Here is a 27,481-nt window from a genome sequence, read left to right as displayed (position 1 = left end):
GGGGGGTGGGTGGGAAGAATGTTCTATTGCTTCCATGTTAAATTTTTGCTGAAGCCTTTTTATTGCACTAAAAGGGCTTTACATTTGTCAGCACTTAAATGCTGACAAATATTTACTCAGATCAGTTATTGGCTTGTAACTCCACAGCTTTCTTTACAATCACGAAATCAATCACTTGTACATAGTAATGTTATTCTAATAGCTCTGCTTAGTAATATATGTAGGGGGAAGGCTTTGGGGTTCAATAACCAACATTCACTAACTGTCATTGAAGGCAAACACACCTTGGGTTCTTGATTAAGAACATACGTCCTCTCCCATATCTATTTTCATGACCATGATTTACTAATGAATTGGCTAATATGTCTTCTTGCTGCAGGTTGCTGGGACCTGGCTTGCTTTTATTCTCTTACATTCTGCACTCAGCCTGATCAACTGAGACACGCTGGTTTTCACTAAGCCAACCACCTCCTGATTGCCAGACTCAGTGGGTACTCTGCAGCCCGGATATTGCTGTGTGTCTCTGTGCTTGATACTGCTGACTGCTCCTTCCTGGGTGACACCTGCTGCTTCCTCTGCTTCCTGCCTCACACACCCGACTGCTTGCTGGCCATCTCACGGGCTCCTGCAGGCCCGCACAGGGAGCGGCTCCTGTTTCCCAGCTTCCATCTCTACCTCAGTTGTCAGTGACAATAGCAACCCAGGACCTTCCGTGGGAATCCTAGGGATCGCTGATGATCTTGTCGGTTTCCTAACCAAACAACAATCATGGCCTGCTGATTTGACTCCCTAAATCCTTCTCAACTTTCTCTCCATCTCAGCTGTCACTGGATGGTGTGGGCCCTCGCTAGTTTCCCCCTGGACTACAGTAAGAAACTCTTGTTTGTTGGTTCCCCTGTTTCCAATCTCTCCTTGACAAAGATCTACTGAAAATTCAAAAACTGATCACATCCCTCTCTCTCACATTTCCAGTGGGATTTCCAATGAATGTGGCAGGACAGTATCAGAATACAAAATATGATACTGGACTGCTATAAAAATGTTAACAGGTACCTCCATGCATAGCTGAGCTTAAAAGAAAGTAAAAGTCATATACTTTGGGTTCAATATAGATTGGCCAAAATTTAAAAGTCTGACAATTTAATATAAACCCTGATACACTTCTGGACAAGTGTAAATGGGCATAATTATTCTTAGAATGCAATTGGGCAGCCTTTAGTGAACTTACAAATGTGCAGATTCCACAGCCTTGCATTTGCAGCAGCTCCAGGTATATACGTTAGAATAGTCACTGTCGAAGGGAGGTCTCGGGACCACTGAGCATCACTGAGTCCTTAGTATCCAGTGACTCTCAAGATCAGAACTGATTTCCTAAGAATTCCTGCAGGTGACCTGCCTCTTACATTCTCAGCCTCCCCCATGTTTACAGTGGATGGAGCCTGGGATGACACTATCATTCTGATCGCTAATGGAAGGCATGTGTGCATAGTCTTGCATTTTGTAGAATTTTCTAAAGTGAGTTCTTGAGAGTCCTCAACATGTGACAACAGCTGCCTCACAGAGACTCGGTCCCTGCAGGCGGGAGGGTTTGCTCCCTGCAGCATGCTGTGCAATGACAAGAAACTGAAAATGAAGTGACTATTATTAAGTAAATAGGAAGACTGTGACTTTTTGGCCACAAAACGGCATAAAGAAGTAAAAGCAAATAAAATATAGCTACACTTAGGGATGCAGAGAAATTTTAAAACCATTACACATACTGGGGGAAAAAATAACCAAGTTGCTGAAGTTGTTATATTATACAATATAATGTGGAAACAGAATAGTATAAGCCATGGCCAAAAAAGTATAACCAGATCAGAGGCTGTCAGCCTCAACTAGCAGCTACCACTGAGGAACTCTGACAGAATGGGAGTCTGCTGTTCCCAGTGCTTTGAGAAGACAAGTCCAGAGCTGGTTCTTTACATCTTGTCAGATACAGAAGGAAACGGTTAGGAAATGCTTAGATACTTGTTATAAAATTCAAGTTGAATCTAAATTCAATCCTGTCATCCTAAGTTGCACCACTGCTCTGGCTGTTTGTTTGCTCATTGCTCCTCTGGCTAAGTAGGGCTAGAATTTTTCCTACAAACTGGAAGGGCTGTTTGAGTAATGCTAATGACTAGGACTAATCTATGTTTATTGCGGAAAACTACATTTACCTGGAGACTGCTATAGAAACCATTATTCCCCATTCTTTGTCATAGGAAGTTTATTTTACCCACTAACTTGGATGACAATGAACCTTCTAGAACATCAGTGATTCAGCTCTAATGAACTCAACCTGTATCCATGGTTTGTGAAACACAGATTAAGATCTGTTCTCCCCATAAGGTTCTTTTCAAGTGGACCATGAATCTAGCAGAGCTGAGAGTCTGGCAAATTTCTTCTTCCAGGAAGCCTTCTCCCCAAGCCAAGAGTGTGGCTTCTTTTCTGAGCCCACCTGGCAGGTGCTGCCTAACCCAGGGCGTCACAACTGCTCCACCGCGTGGCTTGGGGCCAACACATTGCCCTCCTGACAGGGTTGTCAGTTGCTTCTGGGTGGAGCCACTTATTGCTCATTTAAAAATCCAAAAGGGCACCTTCTCCTGCAAAGCCACAAATCAGTGTCAGAAAGGACACCTGCCACCCGTTCCTCCTCACAGAATTCTGAACAGACACAGAGCCAACACCGCCATTTGGTCAAAGGCGTTATACTTTCCTTTATGTCTTTCAACTCTCAGACAAGATCAAATAGCAGATATATTTTTTTTTACTCTAAATAGTCCACTTGGACAAAGCAATGAATGGACTGGCACTGGGGGTAACCTCTCTCACTGCACAGGACACACCCCCTTCCTGTTGTTCACAGCCATCCAAACACACCTTTCCCAAACAACTCATGGCTCAAAAGTCACTTTTACCAAATCAAATAAAAATCTCTTCTCTTGGAATATGTATTCTTAATAATAATAATAAAAAAGAGCCACAGGTCACTTTTCATTACTGTACCAATGTCAAAAGCTTATTCATACTTTTAACAGCAAATATATCTTAATCCAAATAGTCTACAAGTAAATGACTCAGACCTCCCTAGATGTCCACTCCAAGGTTATCTAATAAAAGGATTTTTATCCAATCTCATTCTGCTTTCTCTCTGAGCATGATGCCATCATCACCTCTGTGGATGCTTTTACAAACTTGTGTGTAACAATGTGAGTCATATCTGTACTTCCTGCAGGGAGTGCATCCTGAGTGAGGCACCACTGTGTAAGTGTGTAGTGGGCAAGAGAGTGTGCGTGGGCGCAAGGTTCCAGGGTTCAAATCCCAGCTCCGGCATTCACTGTGTGACCCCGTCAGGATACATAACCACTCAGTGTCTTTAGTTCCCCTATGTGTTAAGTGGAAATAATAATAGACACCCATTCACAAGCTCTTATAAACATTTAGTTAATATATGTAAAATAAATAACCAGAATAGTGCCTGTCATTCCATAAGTATTAGTTATTATAGTAGTATATTAGCTTTTTTTAGTTTCTAAGCAAAAAAAGTCATCAGTTTTATTCAAACAATTCAATAGCAAAAACCAAATAATCCAATGTAAAAAATGGGCAGAGGTTCTAAACAGACATTTCTCAAAGGAAAACATACAAATGACAGGTACATGAGGAGCTGCTTGACATCACTAATTATCAAGTAAATGCAAATCAAAATCACAGTGAGAGTACTTCACTTTGGTTAGATTGGCTAGTATTAGAAAGACAAAAGATAATTAGTGCTGATGAGGGTGCAGAGAAAAGGAAACCCTTGCATACTATTGCTGGGGTTGTAAATTACTATTGCCATTGTGGACAAGAGCATGGAGATTCCTCAAAAAACTAAAAATGGAATCACCATATGATCCAGCGATAATATTGGAGATATATATATATATATATATACACACACACACACACACATACATATGTATCTCCAAGGAAAATGAAAGCAGCGGGTCTCAGAGGCATCTGCATTACCACGCTTACTGCAGCATCATTCACAATGGCCGAGGACAGAACAACCTACGTGTCCACACACACACAATGGAACACACTTGGCCAAAAAACAGGATGAAATCCTGCCATTGGCAACACCTTGGATGGAACCGGAGGTCTTTAGGTTAAGTGAATAAGTTGAGGATAGAAAGACAATTACCCCATGATCTCACTCACAGGTGGAGCCTAAAACCGGGTGACCCCAGAAAAATTAAAAGTATAGTGGTGGGGGCCGGCGCTGTGGCACAGCAGGTTAAAGCCCTGGCCTGAAGTGCCGGCATTCCATATGGGTGTGGGTTTGAGTCCTGGCTGTCTCTCTTCTGATCCAGCTCTCTGCTATGGCCTGGGAAAGTGATAGAAGATGGCCCAAGTCCTTGGGCCCCTGCACCCACGTGGGAGACCCAGAGGAAGTTCCTGGCTCCAGGCTTTGGATCGGCACAGCTCCGGCCATCGCAGCCAATCTGGGGAGTGAACAAGCGGATGGAAGACCTCTCTCTCTGTCTCTACCTCTCTCTGTCTTTCAAATAAATAAAATAAATCTTTAATAAAAAAGTGTAGTGGTGGTTCCCAGAGGCTGAGGATCAGGGGTGGGTGGGAGGATGGGTTTACTGATGGGTGCTGGGGTGCAAGCCAGATGGGTGAGAGGCTCTGTGGCTCTACTGTAGACCACGCGGATGTGCTGCACACTTCTCTTTAACAAGCCTGAAGCTAAGACTTGCAGGGTTTTCACCATAAGCAGTGTGAGAGGTTAGAAGAGAAGTGTTTTAACCTGACTGGCTACTTCATGGTGTACACATGTACTGACACATCACACGGTGCCCCATAAAGATGCGCAATCTCTCTGCGTCTGCTATGTTTTCAAATTAAAACATTTTAAAAGCAATCCATTTCACATGACAAATAATTATTTTGTTTTTAGACTGAGAAGGAAGACGCGTGACTGGTTTCTCCAAACAGTCAGCCTGCTTTGTCTGGAAACAGTTTGAAAGCCCTCAGGACCTCCTCACACGGAACTCAGGGGCAAACAATGACGAAGCCAGTGAAATCCAATTTTCAGATACTGATTCTGCTCACACTTTATCATTTTGCATGATTTATAAAATTATCAGTCTCAGGTCTATATTAATCCATGAGAACACTTGTAATTAACAGTGATATATTATTCTTAGTTTATTATTTTCATCATATGCTTATGCTTTCATGGACCACTTTTAATTCTTCACAAAATTCTTGTTGTGATTGGTGCTATATAATATATAATTTAATCCAACAGTAAGAATGCAAAATTCAAATTTAAGAAATATAAGAGCATGCAAATAATATTCAACTGTTAAGACAGACCAACCAGGGCAGTCCTTGTGGTACACGCACCACCTTTAAAACATACAGGAGAAAGAACTGACAAGGCACTGAGAACCCCATACGTGTCGAGGGTCTGGAACGTGGCTCACTGAGAGACAGCTGACAGCCTTGCCCCTGCCTGCATCTCGGTGAGGATGAGTGGGCTCCTGCCTCCGCTCCACAGGCATCTGAGCCTCTTCCCAGCCATCTGTGAGAACACAGTCACCAGGCACCAGGAAACTGAACAGACACCAGGCTCAGGTGGTGCACAGGGGCTCATAATGGTCTGGAGTCCTTACTGGCAGGGATTATATCCACACAAAAGGCTGAAAGGATCAGACTTCTGGGACATTCTTTAAAAGCCTCCAACTGAAACCAAACCACATATACACTAAGGCAGGAGGCAAGTTCTAGACACAATAAGGATGGCAAGATGTTGTTAATGTTGTTCTGGGTGACAGCAACACAGGAGTTCATGACACACACACTGTATACTGATTGTGAACAGCTGTGACTTTGCATAAGAAAAATATCAAAAGAGAAAAAGGACATGCACTTCTTTTACATTATAGTCACAAAAATGACCGTATTCCAGGTCCCAATTCTAAGTCTCATGAAACTCCATGAAGCAGAAATAGGCGTTTAACTCTCTATGTTCCTGAAGCAGTAAAACTGAGAATCACAAAATCATAAAACAAAACACACACAAACCATGGGTCACCTGGAAATCATTAAAAAAAATTTAAGATAATTTTTGAAGACAGAGGAAATTTAAACATAAAAGTAAGTAAACGGTGGTGTATCGGGTCCTACAGGACAGCAGAAGCAGATCTCAGAGCAAATTCACAGCCCACTGTGAAGAAGTGGGAGAGGAGGAACTGAAGGAAGAGTCTGACTCCAGCAGATGGAGGAATAAAATCTCTCGTTTCTTGCATTCTTTATATGCGAAAAATAAAAAGGAGTTGATAAAGATGAAAAGTAAGACTAATGAATTAGAAACGAGGAAGTGGCAGGATTAATACCCTAATCTTTGAACAAATATTGAGATGTACCATGAACTAAGACTGACTAAGAAAAGAGGGTTGGCATGAATCAAATACACAAAACAAGGAATGATGAGGAGGCATGACTACAGATACAAGGGAAACCAGTAAAAGTATAAAAGACCTCTTTGTTCAATTCTATTCCGTTACATTTTTTAAAGGTTTATTTATTTGTTTGAAAGGCAGAGCTACAGAGAGGCAGAGGCAGAGGCAGAAAGAGAGAGAGAGAGAGAGAGAGAGAGAGAGAGAGAGAGAGAAAGGGGGAGGAGAGAGGTCCTCCATCCACTTGGTCATTCCCTAGGTGGCCGCAACAGCCAGAGCTGAACGAATCTGAAGCCAGGAGCCAGGAGCTTCTTCCAGGTCTTCCATTTGAATGCAGAGGACCATGGACTTGGGCCATCTTCTATTGCCTTCCCAGGCCACAGCAGAGGGCTGGATCAGAAGTGGAGCATCCAGGACTTGAACCAGCGCCCATATGGCATGCTGGAACTGTGGGCGGTGGCTTTACCCATTATGCCACAGTGCCAACCCCACCATTACATTTTCAAAAAAAGATAGATTTATTTATTTGAAAGGCAGCTATTAAAAGAAAGAGAGATAGAGAGAAAGATCTTCCATCCACTGGTTCACTCCCCAAATGGCCACAATGGTCAGAGCTGGGCCAGGCCAAAGCCAGGAGCCAGGAACTTCATCCAGATCTTTCCTGTGGGCAGCAGGGGCCCAAGCAGCTGGATCAGAAGTGGAGCAGCCGAGGCTGGAACTGGCACTCACATGGGATACCGGCATTACAGGCAGCAGCTTAACCTACTGTGCCACAACACCAGCTCCTTCATTACATTTTTACAGGGAAATATGATTTTTAGGGGATGGCACTGTGGCACAGCAGGTTAAGCTGATACTTGAGATGCCAGCATCCCATATGAGTGGCAGTTCAAGTCCCGGCTACTCCACTCCCAATCTAGCTCATTGCTAACATGTCTGGGAAGGCCGAAGATGGCCCATGTACTTGGGCCCCTGTACCCAGATGGAAGATCCATATGGAGTTTCAGGTTCCTGGCTTGGCTCTGGCCTGGCTCAGCCATTGGGGCATTTGGGAAGTGAACCAATGGATCTGAAGATCTTTCTTTTTCCCCCTCTCTGTAATTCTGCCTTTTAAATAAATAGATCAATCTTTTAAAAAATATATGACTTTTGGGGCCGGCACCGTGGCTCACTTGGTTAATCCTCTGCCTGCAGTGCCAGCATCCCATATGGGTGCCAGGTTTTAGCCCCAGTTGCTCCTCTTCCAGTCCAGCTCTCTGCTGTAGCCCAGGAGGGCAGTGGAGGATGGCCCAAGTGCTTGGACTACTGCACCCACATGGGAGACCAGGAAGAAGCACCTGGCTCCTGGCTTCGGATCAGCGCAGTGCTGGCCACAGTGGCCATTTAGGGAGTGAACCAATGGAAGGAAGACCTTTCTCTCTGTCTTTCTCTCTCACTGTCTATAACTCTACCTGTCAAATAAATTTAAAAAAGTGACTTTTAAAGAAAATATAAATTACCAAACTTGATTTTATAAAAGACAAACAATGAAGACAGGTCAACAGGGCAGGTATTTAGCCTGGTGGTTAAGACACCTTTGTAGCACACAGGAGAGAATCTAGTTCAATTCCTGACTACAGTTCCTGTCGCCAGCTTCCTGCTGACACAGATCCTGGGAGGCAGTGGTGATGGCTCAAGCGACTGGGCTCCTGCCACCCACGTGGGAGAGCTGGACTGCATCTCCAGCTCCTGACTTTGGGCCTGGCCTGGTCCCCAGGCATGCAAGGAGTGAACCAGTGGAGAGCGGCTTGCTCGCTCTCTCTGCCTCTCAGATAGATAACTATTTCATATTAAACAAAACAAAACAAAACAAAAAACCAGCAGCCCCAATACTGCCCTATCATTTCTCACTAATTCCTGTAAAGATCCAGAAGAAGTGAAAACACAACCTGCACAGAGTCAGGTGGCCTCCTGAAACTGATTTTATGGCCTGTGGAGGGTCTCAAACACATCATCAGTGGAATGCACACACCCTGGAATGACGTCCGTGCTCCCTGCTGCTCCGCCCCACGGTCAGGAAAGGTAGGATCTCTCTCAGGGAGGGCCGGCAGCCTCCCCTCCGCTGCGTGGGTGACGGTGTTCAAGCAGCGTTCTTTCCTAGCCAGAGACTGTAGCTTCACACCAGGAAGCACAGCAGAGGATACAACATGCTAGTTTCTGGAAGCACTGTGCCATCCGACTGCATGGAGGAACAGCCCGGCAGCTGTGTGAGCTGGGCGCGGGGCTGGGGGCAGGCGCAGGAGGAACCCTGCCTGGGCTAGCAGAGCCGTTATTACACTGACGTCTGTGGCACTGACAACTGTGGGTGTAGGAAGAGGATTCCACCAGCTGCCAAGTGGACGTAAGGTGAGTTCAGGTAGAAGGCCACTGTTTCTTATCTACCCTGGGGTGCTTCTGAGAGCAAAAGGGGTTCCCTCCCTGATTACAACAGGTGACAACTGTAAACAGGGCTGTCCCAAGCAGACTGAGAGGTACAATCACTGCGGTTCAGGCTCTAAATCTTAGATAGAGAAAAAAACAAAAACAAAAACAAAAACAAAAAACCTCTCATATTCTCAGATCTGAAAATCAGTAAAAAAAAAAACAAAAAAAAAAAAAACACCACGGGTAAGCACTGAAGACCAAGGGAGAGGACTGGAAGATACAGGAGCACAGACGCCTGCGACTAACTCACTATGGCAGATAGAAAACAGATTCAACTTGCAAATTACAAGCACTTTGAGAAGGAAAATAGGACTGAATAAAAGCAGTATAGAAAGCAGTAGAAGGAAGGTGTTTCAGGATGAAACAGAATTTAGTATTCCAGGCAAGTAAGTTATTCTAAGTTCCAGGAAAAATAAATATAAAGAAACCAACACTTGGAAACATTTTGACAACTGGAAGGGAAAACTCCTATCACTTGCATATGACATAACTGTTGACCCAGAAAAACCAATATTGAAAAATATGAACCAAGAAAGGTGCTGTTTTTTGATACAGATATAGCAATATGAGCCAGGATCATTTCTTTGCAGTAATGCTATACAGAAAACTTAATCATAAATTCACATTAGCAACAAAAACACCAAAGTATCTAAATTGACTATGAATTCATAAGGCCTCTCTCAGTCTAAAGGTCAAAGATGATGATTCAAACAAACCTATTTTATATTCTTAATAAGATGAATTAACATTGTAAAAATTTTAATCCTTTCAAATGAATCTAGAAATTCAATGCAACTCTAATAAAGATTACTGTTGAATTTAATGGACTTATTACACATATTAAAATTTGTATTGTAGAATAAGGGTCTATATATAGCTTAATTCATCTTAATAAAGAAAAGTAGAGAAGATGGAGTTTTCCTAACATATTCAAAGACACATTACAACAAAAATGGGGTGGCATTAGTGCAAAACAAGGCAAATGGAAAAATGAAACAGAATTCTCAGACAGAATTTATTATCCATATATGAACTTAATAGATAAAAAGCAGCACCACAAATCAATGGAAAAAAGAAAGATGGTTTAATAGTTGTTACTGAGAATATTGGCTCACCATATGAAGGCAAATAAAACTGGAGTCCTATCTCAAACCCTAAATGGTTGGGGGGAGCATTAGGCAGTCAAGATGCTACTTAGGACACCTGCATCCCATATTAGAGAGCCCAGGTGCGAGTCCTGGCTCTGCTTGCTTCCAGCTTCCTGCTAATGAGCATCCTGGGAGGCAGCAGGTGATGGCTCAAGTACTTGAGTCCCTGCCATCCATGTGGGAGACCCAGGTTGGGGTGGGCTCCTGGCTTTAGCCTGGCCCAGCCTCATCTATTGTAGGCATTTGGCAGAGAACCAGCAAATGGAAGATTACTCTCTGACTCTGTCTCTCTGCCTTTCAAATAACTAAAAATTAAAAGCCCCATATTGGTAGATTGTAAGAGGAATAAGACCCTAAATGTGAAAGGTAGAAGTGTAATGTTTACAGAAGAAAATACAAGATAATAATATCATTGTGATAAAGAGATGAGGGAGGTCTTCTTAATATTCCACAGCATAAAGTATAAGCAGTGAACTGAAGAATTTCAGTGTGTCAAAATGAAGGATTCTGTTCAACAAAACATGTCATGGATAAAGCTCCTCGGAATGTTTACAGAATAGAAAAATGAATTCCTAATGCCTAAAGTGAATGTAAGGTTAACATCTTAAAAGTCCTGCTAATCAACAGGAAAATATCAACTCTAGTAGAAAAATGACAAAGGATATGAATAAGCACCTTAAAGAAAAACCCAAAAGAGCACACCAATATGTAATGCCACACTCACATTCAATGGTCATCAGGGAAACACGCAGCAGAACGACAATGAGGTAAGACTGTGGCCGCGTCACACGGCAGGAGGGTGGGCACCTGGTGACCTTCATAGACAGCTGCTGCTGGGGCCACGTGGCAGCTGCGCTCCGAAGGGGAACACGGTGGCACCTGCAGCAATCGGGCACACGCACACCCAGGGCCCAGCTACTTTCCTCCTAGGACAGCTCACTGAGGTATACGATTTATTATTCTGCATGAAAATGGCTCATGTGGAAGGTTTGGGAAAGGGTATGGGGAACATAAAAATGAGTGAGTGAGTGAAATGAGACGGGGTCCTTTCTCAGGTCAGGGGTGACAGGTGTCACAATTAACAATGAGCATCACGGTGACAGCGCTCTACCTGACGTCAACTGGTGGTGGTGACATACTGATAGGGGAGAAGAGTGGCTGCCAACACGTTGGCAAAATATTTGTATGACAAGATAAAGAAGACCTTCAACAGTTATGCTCAGGGGAAAACCTATTAACTATAAAAGGCAAAAAAAACAACAGGCTGATTCACATAGCCTCTCTGGTTTTAACAACAGAAGACAAAATGTCTTCAAAATTCTGTGGATAAACTGATTTTGAACTTGGGTAGATAAACAAGCGTTCCAAGTGTGCAGACGAACACCCGCACACAAAGTACCACCCACAGAGTCTCGAATGACGGAAAACAGCAAAGCCTCAAGGGCTCGTCCTCACGGGAGCACCGCTCACCTTCTGCAGAAAGAGGACGATGCGCACGAGCATCTGGGCGCGGAGCTCCTCCAGGGTGAACAGCGTGCGGGGCGTGCGGATGAACAGCTTGGTCTTCCCGTAAGCCACGTCATCCTGAAAACCACACCGCTCAACGAGCTTCTTGGCAGCCTCCTTGTCTGACGGAAGGTCATGGTTAGGCCAGGTGAACTCAGAGATCATCTTATACCTGGACAGACAGAGCAGGCACAGATGAGCGGAGAGAAAGCTTCGGGTAATGTCAGCAGTAAAACTAGCCAACAAAATTCTACATGGTTCGGAGAAAACAAAACCAAACCTCAGCAAACTGGTACTAGCCTTCAAGAAATGAAACACTCCTTCATGATAACAATTCTTACAAAATTACACATAGAAGGGATTGCTTTAAGATTTATTTATTTGAAAGGCACAGTGACAGAGAAAAGGGAGAGAGAGAGAGAGAGTGAGGGAGAGGGAAGGGGAGGGAGGGAGAGAGGGAGGGAAGGAGAAAGGGAGGTAGGGAGGGAGAGAGGGATGGAGGGAATATCTCCCACTCGATGGTTCACTCCCCAAATGGCTTCAACAACCAAGACTGGGTCAGGCTGAAGTCAGGAGCCAGAAACTCCACCTGGGTCTCCCCATGTGGATAGCAGGGCCCCAAGCACTTGGGCCATCTTCTGCTACTTTCTCAGATGCATCAGTAGGGAGCTGGACTGGAAGTGGAGCAACCAGGACTCAAACTGGTGCTCCAATATAGACTGCTGGCATCACAAGCAGCAGCTTAACTGGCTGTGCCATAATGCTAGCCCTGGGGCTTCTTTAATTTAATAAAAGTTATTTACCAAAAATTTTCAGCAAATATCCTCTGTAAATGGGTAACCCTGGACACATTCTCTTTCCAAGCAGACACAAGACAAGCATGCCTCCATCGTGGGTTCTACTTAACACTGTTCGGCTTGTCTAATTAGTACAGTGAGACTCATATATAAGCTGGTGAATGGGGAAGGAACAGAACTGCCACTGCTTATGGACAGTATGGCCTCTCCAAAGGAAGCCAAGCAGATCTTTGCTTACCTCTTACAACTGAATGAGTATGAAGCGGTGCTGCTGCGTGTAAAATCGACATACAAGAATTAGTGGCATTTGTATACACAAGCAGTCAACAGCTCCTGGCCACGTGGGCCTTTCCCAAGACAGCTGGCTCCACCCACGTGAGCGTGAGCCATGCAGGTGTCATCTCTAAGGTGATGTTCTGTCATTTTTGCCATATTCCATTTGGTTAGAAGCCAGTCACCAGGTGCACCTACACTCAAAGGCAGGGAATTACAAAGTAGACTGTTTTATTTATTTATATGGGGGGGGGGAGGGAGTAGGGAGTAGAGAGAGAAAGAGAAAGAGAGAGCGAGCGAGTACGTGCACTCTCCTCTGCTGATTTACTCTCTGAATGTCAGAAACGGTCAGGAACGGGACAGACTCCCACAAGGACTGCAAGGACCCAATTACTCGAGCCATCGCCATTGCCTTCCAGGGTCTGCACTGGCAGGAAGCTGGAGTCAGGAGCTGGAACCGGGAGTCTACTCAGCCTCTGTGGTACAGGCCAGCCCCAAAGGCAGGGGCTTACAAAGGGTGGGATTGCCAAGGGGCAGGTGTCACGGGGCAATGGAGAAGGCTGTGTGCCACAGCACTTTTCCTCTCCACCGAACAGGGCTGCTCAACACACCGTTGTTTTGTGATTTTTTCATTTTAATTTTTATTTGAGAGGGAAAGTCACAGACAGAGAGAGGGAGAATCAGACAAAGAGAGGTCTTCCTTCTGCTGGTTCACTCCCCAAATGGCTGCAGTGATTGGAGCTGGACCAATCTGAAGCCAGGAGCTTCTTCCAGGTCTCCCACGCAGGTGCAGGGGCCCAAGGATTTGGGCCATCTTCTACTACTTTCTCAGGCCATAGCAGAGAGCTGGATCAGAAGTGGAGCAGCCAGGACTAGAATCGGTGCCCATATGGGATGCTGGCACTGCAGGCGGCAGCCTTACCAACTATACCACAGCACTAGTCCCTGAAAGCATCTTAAACTTCTCTTTCAGGGGCCAGCATCGAGGCACAGTGGGTAAAGCCAATGCCTGTGATGCCAGCACCCCTTATGGGTGCCAGTTTGTGTCCTGGCTGCTCCACTTCTGATCCAGCTCCTTTCTTATTGCCTAGGAAAGTGGCCAAATCCTTGGGCCCTTGTCTCCCATGTGGGAGACCCCGATGAAGCTCCTGGCTTTGGCCTGGCCCACCGCTGACAGTTGTGACCATCTGGGGAATGAACCAGTGGATGGATGGGCTCTCTTTCTCTGTCTCTTCTTCCCTCCCTGTTTCTCTCTCTGTAACTCTTCCAAATAATAAATATTAAAAATAATAATAAAAATATTAAAAATACAACAACAACAAAAAAAACCACTTATCTTTTTGTCTTTCTCATCTCAATCCACCCAGTTACTAAAGTCAGAATACTGGGAATATTTCTATCCCATTTCTTCCCTATCATTACTTCTTTTTCAAAACATTTTATTTTTACTTTATTTGAAAGGCAGAGAGAGGCAGACACAGAGACAGACAAGCAGAGAAAGATCTCCCATCTGCTGGTTCACTCCCCAGATGTTCCCAACAGCAAGGCCAAAGCCAGTAGCTGTGAATGCCATCCACATCTCCCTTGTGGGTGATAGGAGCCCAACTACTTGAGCCATCACCTGCTGACTGGCAGGGTGCAACTAGCAGCACACCGGAGTCAGAAGCTGAGCGGGGATTCAAATCAGGCCCTCTTGGAATGGGGACATCCCCAGTGGTGTCTCAGCTAGTGCACCAAATGCCTTTCCCTCTATCATTGCTTCTAATCCATCATCAAAAACTCCAGAATACAATTAAAACAATCCTCGGCCAGCGCCGCAGCTCACTAGGCTAATCCTCTGCCTTGCGGCGCCGGCACACCGGGTTCTAGTCCCGGTCGGGGTGCTGGTTCTGTCCCGGCTGCCCCTCTTCCAGGCCAGCTCTCTGCTGTGGCCAGGGAGTGCAGTGGAGGATGGCTCAAGTGCTTGGGCCCTGCACCCCATGGCAGACCAGGATAGGCACCTGGCTCCTGCCATCGGATCAGCGCAGTGCTCCAGTCGCAGCGCGCCAGCCGCGGCGGCCATTGGAGGGTGAACCAACGGCAAAGGAAGACCTTTCTCTCTGTCTCTCTCTCTCTCACTGTCCACTCTGCCTGTCAAAAAAAAAAAAAAAATCCTCCTCTTTCTGTGGCAGTCCTACTCCAAGCCACCTCTCATTTGCTACAGTGGACTCCTTAGTCATCCTCCAGTTCCTTTCCCATTCCCTCTGCATCAGCCACGGCAGTTTTCTAAAAAGCTTAAATGCTAGTGGCTTTTTTTCCCCTTAACTGCTCTCTTCCTCCTTCCTGCCTGACCTTCAGTGACCTTGGCTTCTTCAGGGCTCTGCAGTGTGGCTGCCTCCTTGCCTTGAGAGCTGTTGCATGTGCTGTTCCAGCTGCCAGGAGTGCACTTCACCGAATCCTGGAACGGCTGTGGTCTCTTGGCCTTCCTGCCTCAACACATCTCCCCGCTCCCCAATTCTTCCTATGGCTACTAGTTTTGGGCACCTCTTCACCGCCACTCATCATCACAGTGATGTGTGGTTTCCCTTGTGGATACCAAGAAGGCAGGGACTTCGTTTTGTTCCTGTGCCTGCCACATCATAGGTATTTGAGATGAATGACTGAATGGGAAGGTTATGTTTAAAAGCCTACTTACTGGCCAGGCTGGGACAGAAATCAAAGCCAAATGCAAGTTTTAATAGCAAGACAGTGGTAATGCCTCACAACGTCAAATTGCAAAACAGCCAACAGAATCAGAAACATCCCAAACTTGCTACAAAACCTGAGTCAGGGTCCAGATATGGGCACAATATGGGTAGTGATGGTGGGTGTTTCAAGTTTTGGGTGTGGTGCAGAAGCTGGGAGCAATCCTGCTGTTCCCCCTTGAAACCCCCTGCAACTCACAGGACAGGGTGCCGGTGCTCTGCCGCCCAGCAGGGTGGCCAAGGACACGACCCCAGTTCTCTTGCAAGGCAGTGTCCCAAACTTGCTAATAAAAAGCTGAACTCATCTGATTTCTGACAGCCAGCTTGCCCTCCCTAAAGGACTTTGAGCAGCTTCTAAGGTCATCAGCATGTTTCAAACCCTTCTTTTCTCAGTTAAAGAAGAAAATAAAAGTGACAAGTAAAAATTAGGCTTAAACTTAGACTGCTTACAAAAATCCCACAAAGGGGTGGGCATTGTGGCTCAGAGAGGTTGCTAAGCTGCTGCTTGGGATATTGGCATCTATATTGGAATGCTGGTTCAAGACCCAGCTGCTCCACTTCTGGTCCAGCTTCCTGCTAATGTGCGGGGAAAGCAGCAGAAGATGGCCCAAGTGCTTGGTGCCTTGCCACCCACGTGGGGAGACCAGGATGGAGTTTCAAGCTTCTGGCCCAGCCCTGGCTGCTGTGGCCATTTTCTCTGTCTCGCCTTCTGTCACTCAGCCTTTTAAATCAACAGTCTTAAAAAAAAAAAAAAAAAAAAAAAAAAAGCCCACAGAGTCTAACAGCGAAAGTTCACTGCAGAAAACAATACTGTTTCTCTCCTCATCACTGAACCATGCTGTGTCTGCTCTGTGGCTGGCAGTTTCAGGCACTTACTACAGGGGGATGCTTAAAATGGTGCCTGGTGTACACCGGGGGCTTCCAAATATTCATGGGAAAATGAAATCAGAAGATAATGTGCACTTCCCATGAACTTTTAAACATTTTTATTTATTTTCATTTATTTGAGAGAGAGATCCTCCATCTGCGGGTTCACTCCCTGGGGCAGGCCACAGCCAGAAGCCTGCAGCTCCATGCAGTTCACTCATGTGGGTGGCAGAGGCACAGTACTGGAGTCGTCACCTGGTGCCCCCCAGTGAGCCTTAGCAGGAAGCTGGACAGTGGATGGGGAACCAGGATTGACCAGGCACCACGGTATGGGACGTGGGTAGCTTCACCTGCCGCATCATGACACCCACCCTTCCACAGATGGTGTAGGTCCCCTCATAGAGGCAGCACTCGTTAGCTCTGTATTCTCATGTTTCATTGATCATCATCTACATCCTTGCCAGTGAACAGGACAAGAGCCTTTACTTTATCTTGACTTCCCACCCCCACATCAATCTTAGCTTCGGACTATTGCTACAGCCTTCTCCACCCCCTTACCGTCAACACGTGCTTAGAACAGAAAGGGGTTACTGACTTATGTGTTTAATATCACGTTTTCTGCACCCCATGTTTCCCTTCAGGATTCAGGTTTTTTTTTTTTCCTCTAGAAGATTTCTTTGGGAGAGCTTATGAATAAGAAACTCTCAGAGTCCAGATATATCAGAAAAGCCTTTTTTTCTTTTACTCACACTCTTGAGAGGTAGTTTGTCATGAAATACAACTGCAAGCACACAGTTCCTTTCCCTCCACCGTGAAGACACTGCTCCTTTGTCCACTCCATCACATAGCACTATGAGAACCTGGACGTCTTTTTTCTTGGGAGCTATTTTCTTTATCTCTCTCTCTCTCTCTTTTTTTTAAAAAGATTTATTTATTTTGAATGGCAAAGTTACAGAGAAAGAGGGGGAGAAAGAGAGATCTTTTATCTGCTGGTTCACTCCCCCAAATGGCCAGGGTTGGACTAGGCTGAAGCCAAACGCATCAGTGGGTGCCAGGGCCCAAGCACTTGGGCCGTCTTCTGCTGCTTTTCCCAGGCCTTCAGCAGGGAGCTGACAGGAAGTGGAGCAGTCGGGACACAAACTGGTGCCCATGTGGGATGCTGGGATGACCTGCGGCAGCTTTACCTGCTAAACCACAGTGCTGGCCCCCATCTCTAACACTGTAAACGTGACCAGAACGTACTTTTTGGTTTTCCTAAGTTCATATGCTTTTTTTTTTTTTCCTTTTTTGACAGAGTGGACAGTGAAAGAGAGAGAGACAGAGAGAAAGGTCTTCCTTTGCCGTTGGTTCACCCTCCAATGGCTGCCACGGCTGGTGTGCTACGGCTGGTGCATCTCACTGATCCGAAGCCAGGAGCCAGGTGCTTCACCTGGTCTCCCATGCGGGTGCAGGGCCCAAGCACTTGGGCCATCCTCCACTGCCCTCCCGAGCCACAGCAGAGAGCTGGCCTGGAAGAGGGGCAACCGGGACAGAATCCAGCACCCCGACCGGGACTAGAACACGGTGTGCCGGCGCCGCAGGTGGAGGATTAGCCTAGTGAGCCACAATGCCGGCCAGTTCATATGCTTTACAGTCAGGGTTTCTTTCAGTCTGCAGATTTATGACTGTCTTCCAGTTCAGGCAAGCTCCTGGCCGCAGTTTGCGTCATGTGCCTCCCTGTGCTTTCTGTGCTTTGCTGCTGGCGCTCCTGTGAGATGAGCTCCATCTCCCACGCAGCTTCTGAGCTGGCTCCTGGTCTGGGCCAGCACGGCAGCCTTGGCAGGGCAGGGGCGATGGCTTCCCCAGGGGCAGCTCCAGCCTCACAAGCCAGTCTTTGCTGAGAACTGCGACCTTAGGTTCCTTTTGGGTCTTCTTAGCTGCTGGTTCTCTTGGAGGGTGATTGACATCTTTAGGGTCCACTGTGAAACACCCATTCTAGGTTCTGTAGCGTGGCTATGCATTTAAACATACATATTTTAAATTATTTGAGGCTGCTCTGGAGTGGAAACGGGAGATGGAAACTTGCGGGAAACCATCCTATTTGAAACTCACAGCTTGTTTCCTCTTTTCTGTTCTAGCATGAGTATTAGAAAACATGTTCTAGGCCGGCGCCGTGGCTTAACAGGCTAATCCTCCACCTTGCGGCGCTGGCACACCGGGTTCTAGTCCCGGTTGGGGCACAGGACTGTATCCCGGTTGCCCCTCTTCCAGGCCAGCTCTCTGCTATGGCCCGGGAAGGCAGTGGAGGATGGCCCAAGTGCTTGGGCCCTGTACCCGCAAGGGAGACCAGGAGAAGCACCTGGCTCCTGGCTTCGGATCAGTGAGATGCACCAGCTGTAGCGGCCATTGAAGGGTGAACCAACGGCAAAAAGGAAGACCTTCCTCTCTGTTTCTCTCTCACTATCCACTCTGCCTGTCAAAAAAAAAAAAAAAAAAAAAGAAAAAAGAAAACCTGTTCTAACCGTTCCAGCACATCTTCCAAGTCAAAAGACAAACACACCCTAAGCTCTTCAGCTCAGGGTAAAGATGTGCATGTCCCCTCCACATCAAGCTTGCTTCTTGTTCTTTACTTCAACTTCTGCTGCGACTCATGAAAATACATTTCAGGTCAGCCCCTGGGGTTACCCATTCCCATGCTACTGGTTTCATGTTTAACTCCTGCTGGTTTCCTACAGGTGACAACCCCAAAATAGATTGTATGTCTGATCAATTGCTAGACTTTTGCAGGCAACAACAATGGACACAAAATCTTTCTAATGAAAAAAAAATCTTTCTAATAATGTAACACTGTTCTGAAATTAAGAATCAGAATGAATACATCTCAATTCATGGAAACCACTCCTATTACACAGCCTCCAATTTTGAACCGTGTGATTTTAACGAGGAAAAATGATTAGCTTTGAGCATAACCGTTTGATTAATGTAAAATTAAAATTCAATTTTCCAGGCTATTATGCCATAAAGTGTTATTCATTTCAAGCCAGAGTCTCCCTTTGGTGCGGTCTCTTACTTCGGCACAGGGCTGAACACGGGCAGAGAAAACCACCAGAGCTAGGTGGTCTTCCCTTGCGTTTATAACCTCACATCACAAGTGAGCACTCTGCAGTTCCCACAGGCAACGCTACACAAACCTAAGCGTCCTCCCTCTCCAATGAGTATTCTTGTTTCCCCTCAAGCCCTCCGTCCCGCTGCTCCTCAGCCTCGCTCTCAGCTCATGGCCTTGCCTCGTGCTTCACGGAGCAAAGGGAAGCACGCCAACAGGACCAAGTTCATCTTTGCTGTCAGCGAGGGTTCTGAGCGCCAGGTAGCTCATACTCCGCACCTTGCTGTCATCCTGTAGCTATGGGCGATGGTCTCCTGTTCCCATCCAAGGCTGACAAACCTTCCATTCGTGTTTGGGCGTCCATCCTCTTGCCTTCTCAAGGATGTTATTAGTTCAACGATCCTCCCCCTCCGTGTCATGGGCTTCTCCTGCTGTGACTCATCCCTACCTGCAGACAACAAGGTCTTGTCTCTCCAGACCTCACATCCTAGCCCAGCGCCTCTTTCCATTTTCCTTTGCTCCCTTCCACAGCAGAAACCTTCTTTCTACAAGGCATTGAAGTCTTCGCTTTCAGTTTTCCTCTTGCTCAGGTCAGGCTCCAGCCCATACTTTTGACCTCTGTGTTGTCAAGTCCAGTGGCTCACCTCTGCTTGTGTCTTACATGACGGTACAGCAATCTTTGGGATGGTGCCACATCTTTCTCCTTGAGACGCCACCTTCTCTTGGCTCCTGTGCTGGTAACCCTCTTCTGGCCTTTCTTCTACCTTAGGGATTGCTCCTTCTCATCTCTTTGCTTGCTCCTTTGTGTCCTGGACCCCTCCCCTTCCCATCTTCCCCCAGTCTCAAGACTTCATGTGTAATCTATATCATAATGAATCCAGAATCTCTTACCTGCAGCCCGAACTTCTTTCCAGCATTCCAGGTATGTGTATATAACAGCTTATTTCTCTTCCACTAAATGTTTGGAAGGCATTTCACAGGTTACAAAGTCAAGAGAACAACCTCAGTTGCATCCGTGCTCCCATTCCATGTCCTCCTCAAACTTCTTTGACATAGTGCTGTCTCAGTCAATGGTTCCCTCTTAGCCAGAAGCTCAAGCCAAAACCAACTGGTCACCCTTCACTCCTTACTCCTGTCTCTTCAGAGCCAACCCATTCGCAAGTGGTCATGTTGACTTATCCCTGAAGCCTTCTGCCTGCCCCTCTTCTATCTGCAATCACCTTTTCATAAGGTATTCTCTTGAGGTCATCTCTCCTGGTCTCCTGCAAAAGCATCCCACAACATCCCCTAGCCTTCTATCCACCCAGCAGCCACCATGTCTCTAAAGATAGCCACAAGGCTGGCACTGCGGCTCAATAGGCTAATCCTTCATCTGTGGCGCCAGCACACCCGGTTCTAGTCCCGATCGGAGTGCTGGATTCTGTCCTGGTTGCTCCTCTTCCTGTCCAGCTCTCTGCTGTGGCCTGGGAGGGCAGTGGAGGGGCCCAAGTCCTTGGGACCTGCACCCGCATGAGAGACCAGGAGAAGCACCTGGCTCCTGGCTTCAGATCAGCGTGGTGCGCTGGCCACAGCAGCCATTGGGGGGTGAACCAACGGAAAAGGAATACCTTTCTCTCTCTGTCTCTCTCTCTCACTGTCCACTCTGCCTGTCAAAAAATAAAAAATAAAAAAAAGAAAGAAAGAAAAGAGAAAAAGATAGCCACAAGACTGTGATCTTACAACCCAACCAGGGTTTTCTATCACACCTAGTCAGGATCTAAATGCTTCAGTCTCACTGTCAAGTTCAACATGCTGTGGGCTCTGGCCATCTCTCTGACCTCATCTCATACTGACCATGACCCCCTCACTCAGCATCCTCCAAGCTGCACTGCACTTGGTCCCCAACGTGCCACTCTCGTCACCACAGCACGGCTTTTCCCCCACTGCCCTCCACCTCCAGCTGCTCTTTTCTGTGGCCTCTGTGTGGCTGGATCCTCACCACTGTTCCTCCTTAGCATCTCTTCTGTCAATCAACCAAAGTATCTGAATTTTCTGGTTTATAATTTTATATAGTTACTTTCATTTTTTTTGTGGAATTTACAATCTAGAATATAGGAAACGCCAAAAAAAGTATTTTAAAATAGTTGAAATTTAAAATATTCCCCGATTTCCAGTTGCCAACTCTCATTATCATTAACAAATTAGCAACGTAGAAAAACTTATATCTTATACTTTTGAGTCATTACTTTATACCAGGTACAATTCTAACTGCTTTGCACATATCCTTTCATTTAATCAGTTAGCAACCTTCCACAGTAATTATTATTCTTATTTTATACATGAGGAGATTGAGACATGGGAAGATTCTGAGATTATCCAAGGTGACACAAATTAAAAATGGCCAAGTTAGAATTCACACCAGGTAGATTAATTTAAAGACCTTCAGGCTTAACTTCTTAATGTTTTACTATTACACTAATTATTAATACCAGTAATGATAAGTAGCATTAACTGAATGTGATGTGCCAGGAACCAAGTCTTTTGACTTAGGTTCATTTAATCATCTCAAAAACAGTCTTATGAGTTCATACTAAACACATTTTAAAAATGCAGAAAACAAAGGCAAATGAATTAAATTCCCGGCCCAAGATTACGTAGCAAAGGAAAGGCAGAGCTGGGATTTCAACCCAGACTTGACTTTAAATTTGTGTTCTTTCTGCTATACTAATGATGGCCACACTTGCCTAGTGTTTTCCACAGCCCATAAATCATAAACTCAGGGACTGCTGTTGGTTCTAGGAGTGCTTCATATTTGTGATTTCCTCAATTCATTGATGTACTTGGCAGAGATACACACACACACACACACAGAGGGAGGGGGGAGAAAGAGAGACAGAAATAGAGGGACAGAAAGAGAGAAATAAAGGAAAAAAGACATTGATTTTCATGTACTGGTTAACTCCCCAAATGCCCATGATGACAGCCAGGTCTTGGCACTCCACGCAGGTCTCCCAGTGGGTGGCAGGGACCCACACTTGCTGCCTCCCAGGGTCTGCACTCAATCAGGCTGGGACTTGACCCCAGGCACTGGAATGCGGTACACAGGCGTCCTAACCAGGCCAGAGGCCTCCCCCACCTCAACCCCGGTTCCTTTGCCAGCGTTCACGGCCCACCTGCCACGCGTGCAGGGCCCACCTGTGCAGGAACTTCTCGTAAGTCTGGCGGAAGGCGAAGCCCGCACGGCGCACGCGGACGTTCTCCAAGAGCCCGAGGTACTCCACCTGGTGCCGGCAGCGCTCCTCATCAAACAGCTGCGGGGACTTCTTGTCGTTGGGTTTGATGCAGCGCACGTAGTAAGGTTCCTGGGGAGACACATCAGCCTGTGTGAGTTCAGTGGAGAAAGCCCAGACCACGCACCCTGATGTGGAACCGGCATTCACTGTGGCAGATGACACTCAGGGCCTCTACTTTGTTGAGCACATACTCCTGAGTAAGGGAGTTGTGCTTCCTTTTCCCCTTCCATTCATGGTTAGAAGCTCTCAAGCTAAAATTTTCCTTTGTTGTGTTTCAGGATTCACCAGGAATAGCAGGAAAGAGAGTGGGCAAGGGGCTGAAAACTTGAGACATGTGAACTCCAAGTTTGGGGCCCTGATGGAAACACTCTGCGAGTCACTGGAGAAGTGAAGGCAGTGGAGAAAGGCGGCCGGCAGCTCTGCAACATAGCAGGTGTGCCTTCTGTGTCAGCCAGTATTGTTGTTCTTACTGTTGTCCATGTCACAGCAACTTGGGCTCTAAAAATAACTGTATGCTTAATTTCAGGGAATTTTAAGAAATGAATTTATTTTTATAAAAATTTTAGTAGAGTATATCATAAACAAAAACTAACTTCTATAAAAAATTCTTTGGCTCACTCCTCTAATGTCTGCAATGGCCAGGGCTGCACCAGACTGAAGCCAAGAGCTGGGAACTCAATCCAGGTTGCCCAAATGGTTGGCAGAGACAATCTGAACTGTCACCTGCTTTCTCCCCAGGAGATCTGCATTGGCAGGAAGCTGGAGTCAGGGTTATCAAACACAGGTCCCCTGATATGCAGTATCTTAATGGCTAAACACCCGCCCCTCATTTGGGTTTTTGCAAAGGGATTAAACTTTATGGGTGAGGAGAGAAGCTACAAAAGCACCTGTAGGCATCAGTGATTCTATGAAAGAGCCCACTAGTAATCCTTCCTTGTGTGCCAATTAAGTCTTATATGACACGTTAGATCATAACTCCTTTTAAATATAAAATTGTGCTTGGCATGCACCTGATACACTGAAGAATGAATAAATAATTGGATGAATCCATCAGGTTAAATGTGCCCTTCTTATAAGCTTCAAGAGTTCCTTTTTCTTCTCTGAATCTGTAATCTATCAGATACACAGAGGCACTGTAATCAAGATACAGAGCTCTCAGTAGTTAAATTCGGCAGTTTTGAGCTCCGCTGAGGGATAGAGGCGGAAAGGAGTGGTAAATAATTTAAGAGGTGAAGCTTGAAGACTGAGTTTACTTGCATTTTGAACAGAATAGCACTTTTCAACCCCTGTGAAGGGACGCGCCAGTTGTCTATTTAGCATGCAGATAGATATGCCTCTGGTTTTTGGCACAGATCTTGGAAAACCTCTGGAGTTTCCTCAGTGGCAAGAGAGTCTTGGTTATGCTACCAAGGTGCTCGCGGCTGGGCTCCTAGGTAGTTTCAGATCAGGGGCTGCATTTTCGGGCGAGGCTGGGGGCTGCAGGCTGAGTTCAGTCCTGCAGCCAATGGTTTCCCCAGTCACACTTTTATAGTGATGCCCTGATGGGAACTCAGGACACCGAGGCTTGAGAGAGGTTCCTGGGAGGTGGACACATTCATGTGCACCGTGGCTCCGTGAGGACAAAAGCTGCTGTGCTTGGACCTGCTTCCAAACCTTGTCACTCTGGCTCTCTCTGCATCTGGCCACTCTTTTGTATTTTCCACAAACTAATCCTTAGGATGGCATTCTCCTCAGTTCTGTACATCATTCTAGCAAGTTATCCAATTTGGGGGGGGGGTCACGGGAGTCCCTACTTTGTATCTCAGTGTCTTGGGGACCCCACTTGTGAATTAAGGGTAGTCTTATTTGGGGCCTTGCCCTTCAACATGTGGGATGCTAACTCTGGGGTTGGTGTCACGACTGAGTTGAATCGTGACAGCTAACTGGTGTCAAGGGCTAGAGTGCAGAGTGAGGGACGGTGGCTCTGCCCGGCACATCTGTCCTTTGCACCTCGCTGTGTGTGGAAGAAGGACGAGCACAAGCACAGCTGGGTTGCAGCCCCTCCGCTAGGAGTGGGTTCTCTGCCCCGCGCCTTGACTCTGGGCTGCCCCTGTGACTCGCTGTAGGCAATACAACTCTGCAGAAGTGACACCGGTTACTCCCGGAGATGCGGCTGTGAGAAGCTGTGCCCTCGTGGCCCAGGATGAAAGACGAGGTAAAGAAATATTTTCTATCAGCCAGGGCATTTGAGTGACCGCCGAAGACCACCCAGCCCCAGCTGGTTGCAGCCACTTGCTAAGCAGAGGTGAGCCCAGCCAAAGAACTGTCTGGTCGACCCAGTGACTCATGAGAAATGGGAACTGTTTTTGCTGTTGTTTTAAGACCCACGCTGTAGAATACTTTATTGGGTATTGGTAGATAACTGGCTCCTCTTCCCTGTGAGTATTTTGGGACACCAACCTTTGGCTTGGACATTACATTCTTATATAGTTAAGCTCAGTATCATTATGGTACATGAGCAGCATCCCATGTCAAATGTAGATCTGTTCTGGCACATTTACATGGGGAGCAATGGTAGCTCATCTTTAAAAAGGGCTTATAATACATTCAAAACAAACACCATCGGATGGGCAAGTGAGGACTTTGGGCACGTTCCCTGGAATACAGGGTCTTCACTGCTTGGTGAACAAATGAAGTCATCCCGAGAGGAGTGAAGATCGAAATGCTCCCAGGTCAGCCTGCATGCGCTGGTGCCAGGCTAACAGAGAGAGCACTGCACAGAATCCCAGGCGTCTCTGCTACTGACTACTTATGGTATGAGAGTCTCCACTTGGAGCAGTGACCAACAAGGCCATTTAAACCAACATCCATGCCGGTGATAACTTGAATACATAGAACACACAAAGCCGTTGCCTGAAGGCGCTGGAAAGCTAACAAGACAGTGGGGAAATACTGGGCCAGCACTCAGGGAGAAGGGCAGCTCTGGCCTGAGAGGGCCCTGGGGGAATCTGCCAGCTCCGGAGCTGTGGGTGGGTGCAGAGTAGTGGTTTGACAGCTTCTTGGGGCTAGTGGGACAGAGAAGAGATTACAGATTAGGTTCTGAAAAGGAGGTGGCCATGGCCAAACCCCTCCCACTCTGAGTCCAGATCCTCCACAGGGATCACAGCTCCACTTCAGTCCTTGAAACTGGAATAGCTAATGTGGAGTACTGGTGCTCCTAGATGCCCCGAAGAAGCAAAAGTAAATTTTCCCTATAAAGATACGGCATAGATTTGGGCTGCTAATTATTTCTATAAAAATTTTCTAAGTGTACTATTCAGAACAAAATAAAAAATATATACATATAACTGGAGCCTTAAAGGAGAAGAAACAGAGGGAAAGAAATATTTGAAGAGATAATAGCCAAGAGCTTCCTAAAACGGATTGGATAAAAAGAAAAGATCAAGCCCCAGGAGTGGGTGTCTGGCCCCAGGAGTAGGCGTGTGGCCCAGTGGTCAGGTTGCTGGGCTGGGACACTTGCATCCTGCATTGACTGGAGTGCTTGGGTTCCATAAACACCTCAAGATCCCAACTCTGGCTTCCTGCCAATGCAGACCCTGGGGGCAGGGTGATGACAAGGTGTAGGGTTTCTTTCATCCACATAGGAGACCTGGATTGAATTCCCCAGGCTCTGGCTTTGGCTAGAAGGGCATTTAGTGAGTGAACCAATGAATGGTAGTGTGCTCTCTCTCACGCGCTCTAATACATAAATAAATATCTTTTAAACAATCAACCTATCAATTGAAGAGGTCTAACAAACACCAGCCACATTAAAAAAAATTCAACACTTGGGCGTATCAAAATAGAATTTGTGCAAGCCAAATTGCCAGAGGAGAAAAAGCAGATCACTTTAAAGAGCAATAAACGGAGTGACAGCTGACTTCTCAAAACACACTGTGGAGTCCAGAAGACAAAGGATCAGTATCTGGGAAGTGCTGAACAACAATGCCAACCCAGAATCTCACACCTGAAAACATATTATTCTAGAATATGAAAAAACAGTATAGGACATGCTTCTGGGTAAACAAAACTTGTCAGATCTCAAATAAGCTCAGGCAGAAGAAAATGGTACCTGTAACATGAATGGTCAGTGACAAAGGAAGAGGACAGCAGAAGTGAAAATGAGTGAATAGATCTAAATAGACACTGACCATACCTAACAACAACAAAAATAATGTCTTACTGGATATACATATTACATAATGAAACTGTATACAGTTATACATATTTGTGTGTGAAAAGTACATAATTAAAATACATGATCAAAATAGTATGTAGATTGGGAGGAGGTTAAAGGACATTAAAATGTTTTATTGGCCTGGTGCTGTCCAAGGAGGAGGTAAAAATATTGAATAATATTATATTTTTATATTCAAGAATGGTATTGAAACAAGCCAAGTAACCCCTGAAACAATATTAAGGTATAAATCATCTAAAATCATGAAGGGAAGAAATAATTTTAAAAATCATTCTAACACTGGGAGGGGAATGGTGCCTTCCTAGATCCAGATAAACGTTCTGTCTCAAGACTCAGAGACCACATTTGGCACTGATTTCCTCAGAAGGCCAGGAACAGGGTGTGCCAGCAGGCGGTCCACACAGCACTCAGCTGACAGCCAGGGGGCCTGGAGGTGAGACTCCCACTGGGCAGGTGTGGGAGGCGTCCTTGGCTTCAAAGCCTCCTGTCTCACTCAAGCCATCGAGCGCTCTTCCAACAACTCGATAGGTTCTGTTGCAGGGTCCCCACAAAGGGCATGCCTAGTGCAAGGCTCACCGAGCTCAGGCAAGCCTAATGTGTGTCATCCAGACTGTGATCTTCTCCCAGTCTAGATGCAATTCCCCCACAGGGATAG

At 46.1% G+C, this 27,481-nt stretch overlaps 1 protein-coding gene across 1 annotated transcript in view; it reads right to left on the bottom strand.

Annotated features, from left to right (window-relative positions):
• The window catches only part of MYO1D (myosin ID), a 353,018-nt gene that overhangs the window by 166,795 nt on the left and 158,742 nt on the right, over positions 1 to 27,481 (bottom strand). The window contains exons 15-16 of the mRNA XM_062216283.1: positions 22,513 to 22,679; positions 11,561 to 11,768 (exon numbers count right to left, since the gene is read on the bottom strand). Coding sequence (XP_062072267.1) covers positions 11,561 to 11,768; positions 22,513 to 22,679 — 375 coding nt within the window. The remainder of the gene's footprint in view (positions 1 to 11,560; positions 11,769 to 22,512; positions 22,680 to 27,481) is intronic.

The sequence above is a fragment of the Lepus europaeus genome, chromosome 18, assembly GCF_033115175.1.
Source record: "Lepus europaeus isolate LE1 chromosome 18, mLepTim1.pri, whole genome shotgun sequence".
NCBI classification, from domain to species: Eukaryota; Metazoa; Chordata; class Mammalia; order Lagomorpha; family Leporidae; genus Lepus; species Lepus europaeus.
This window is presented reverse-complemented; position numbering and strand designations above follow the sequence as displayed.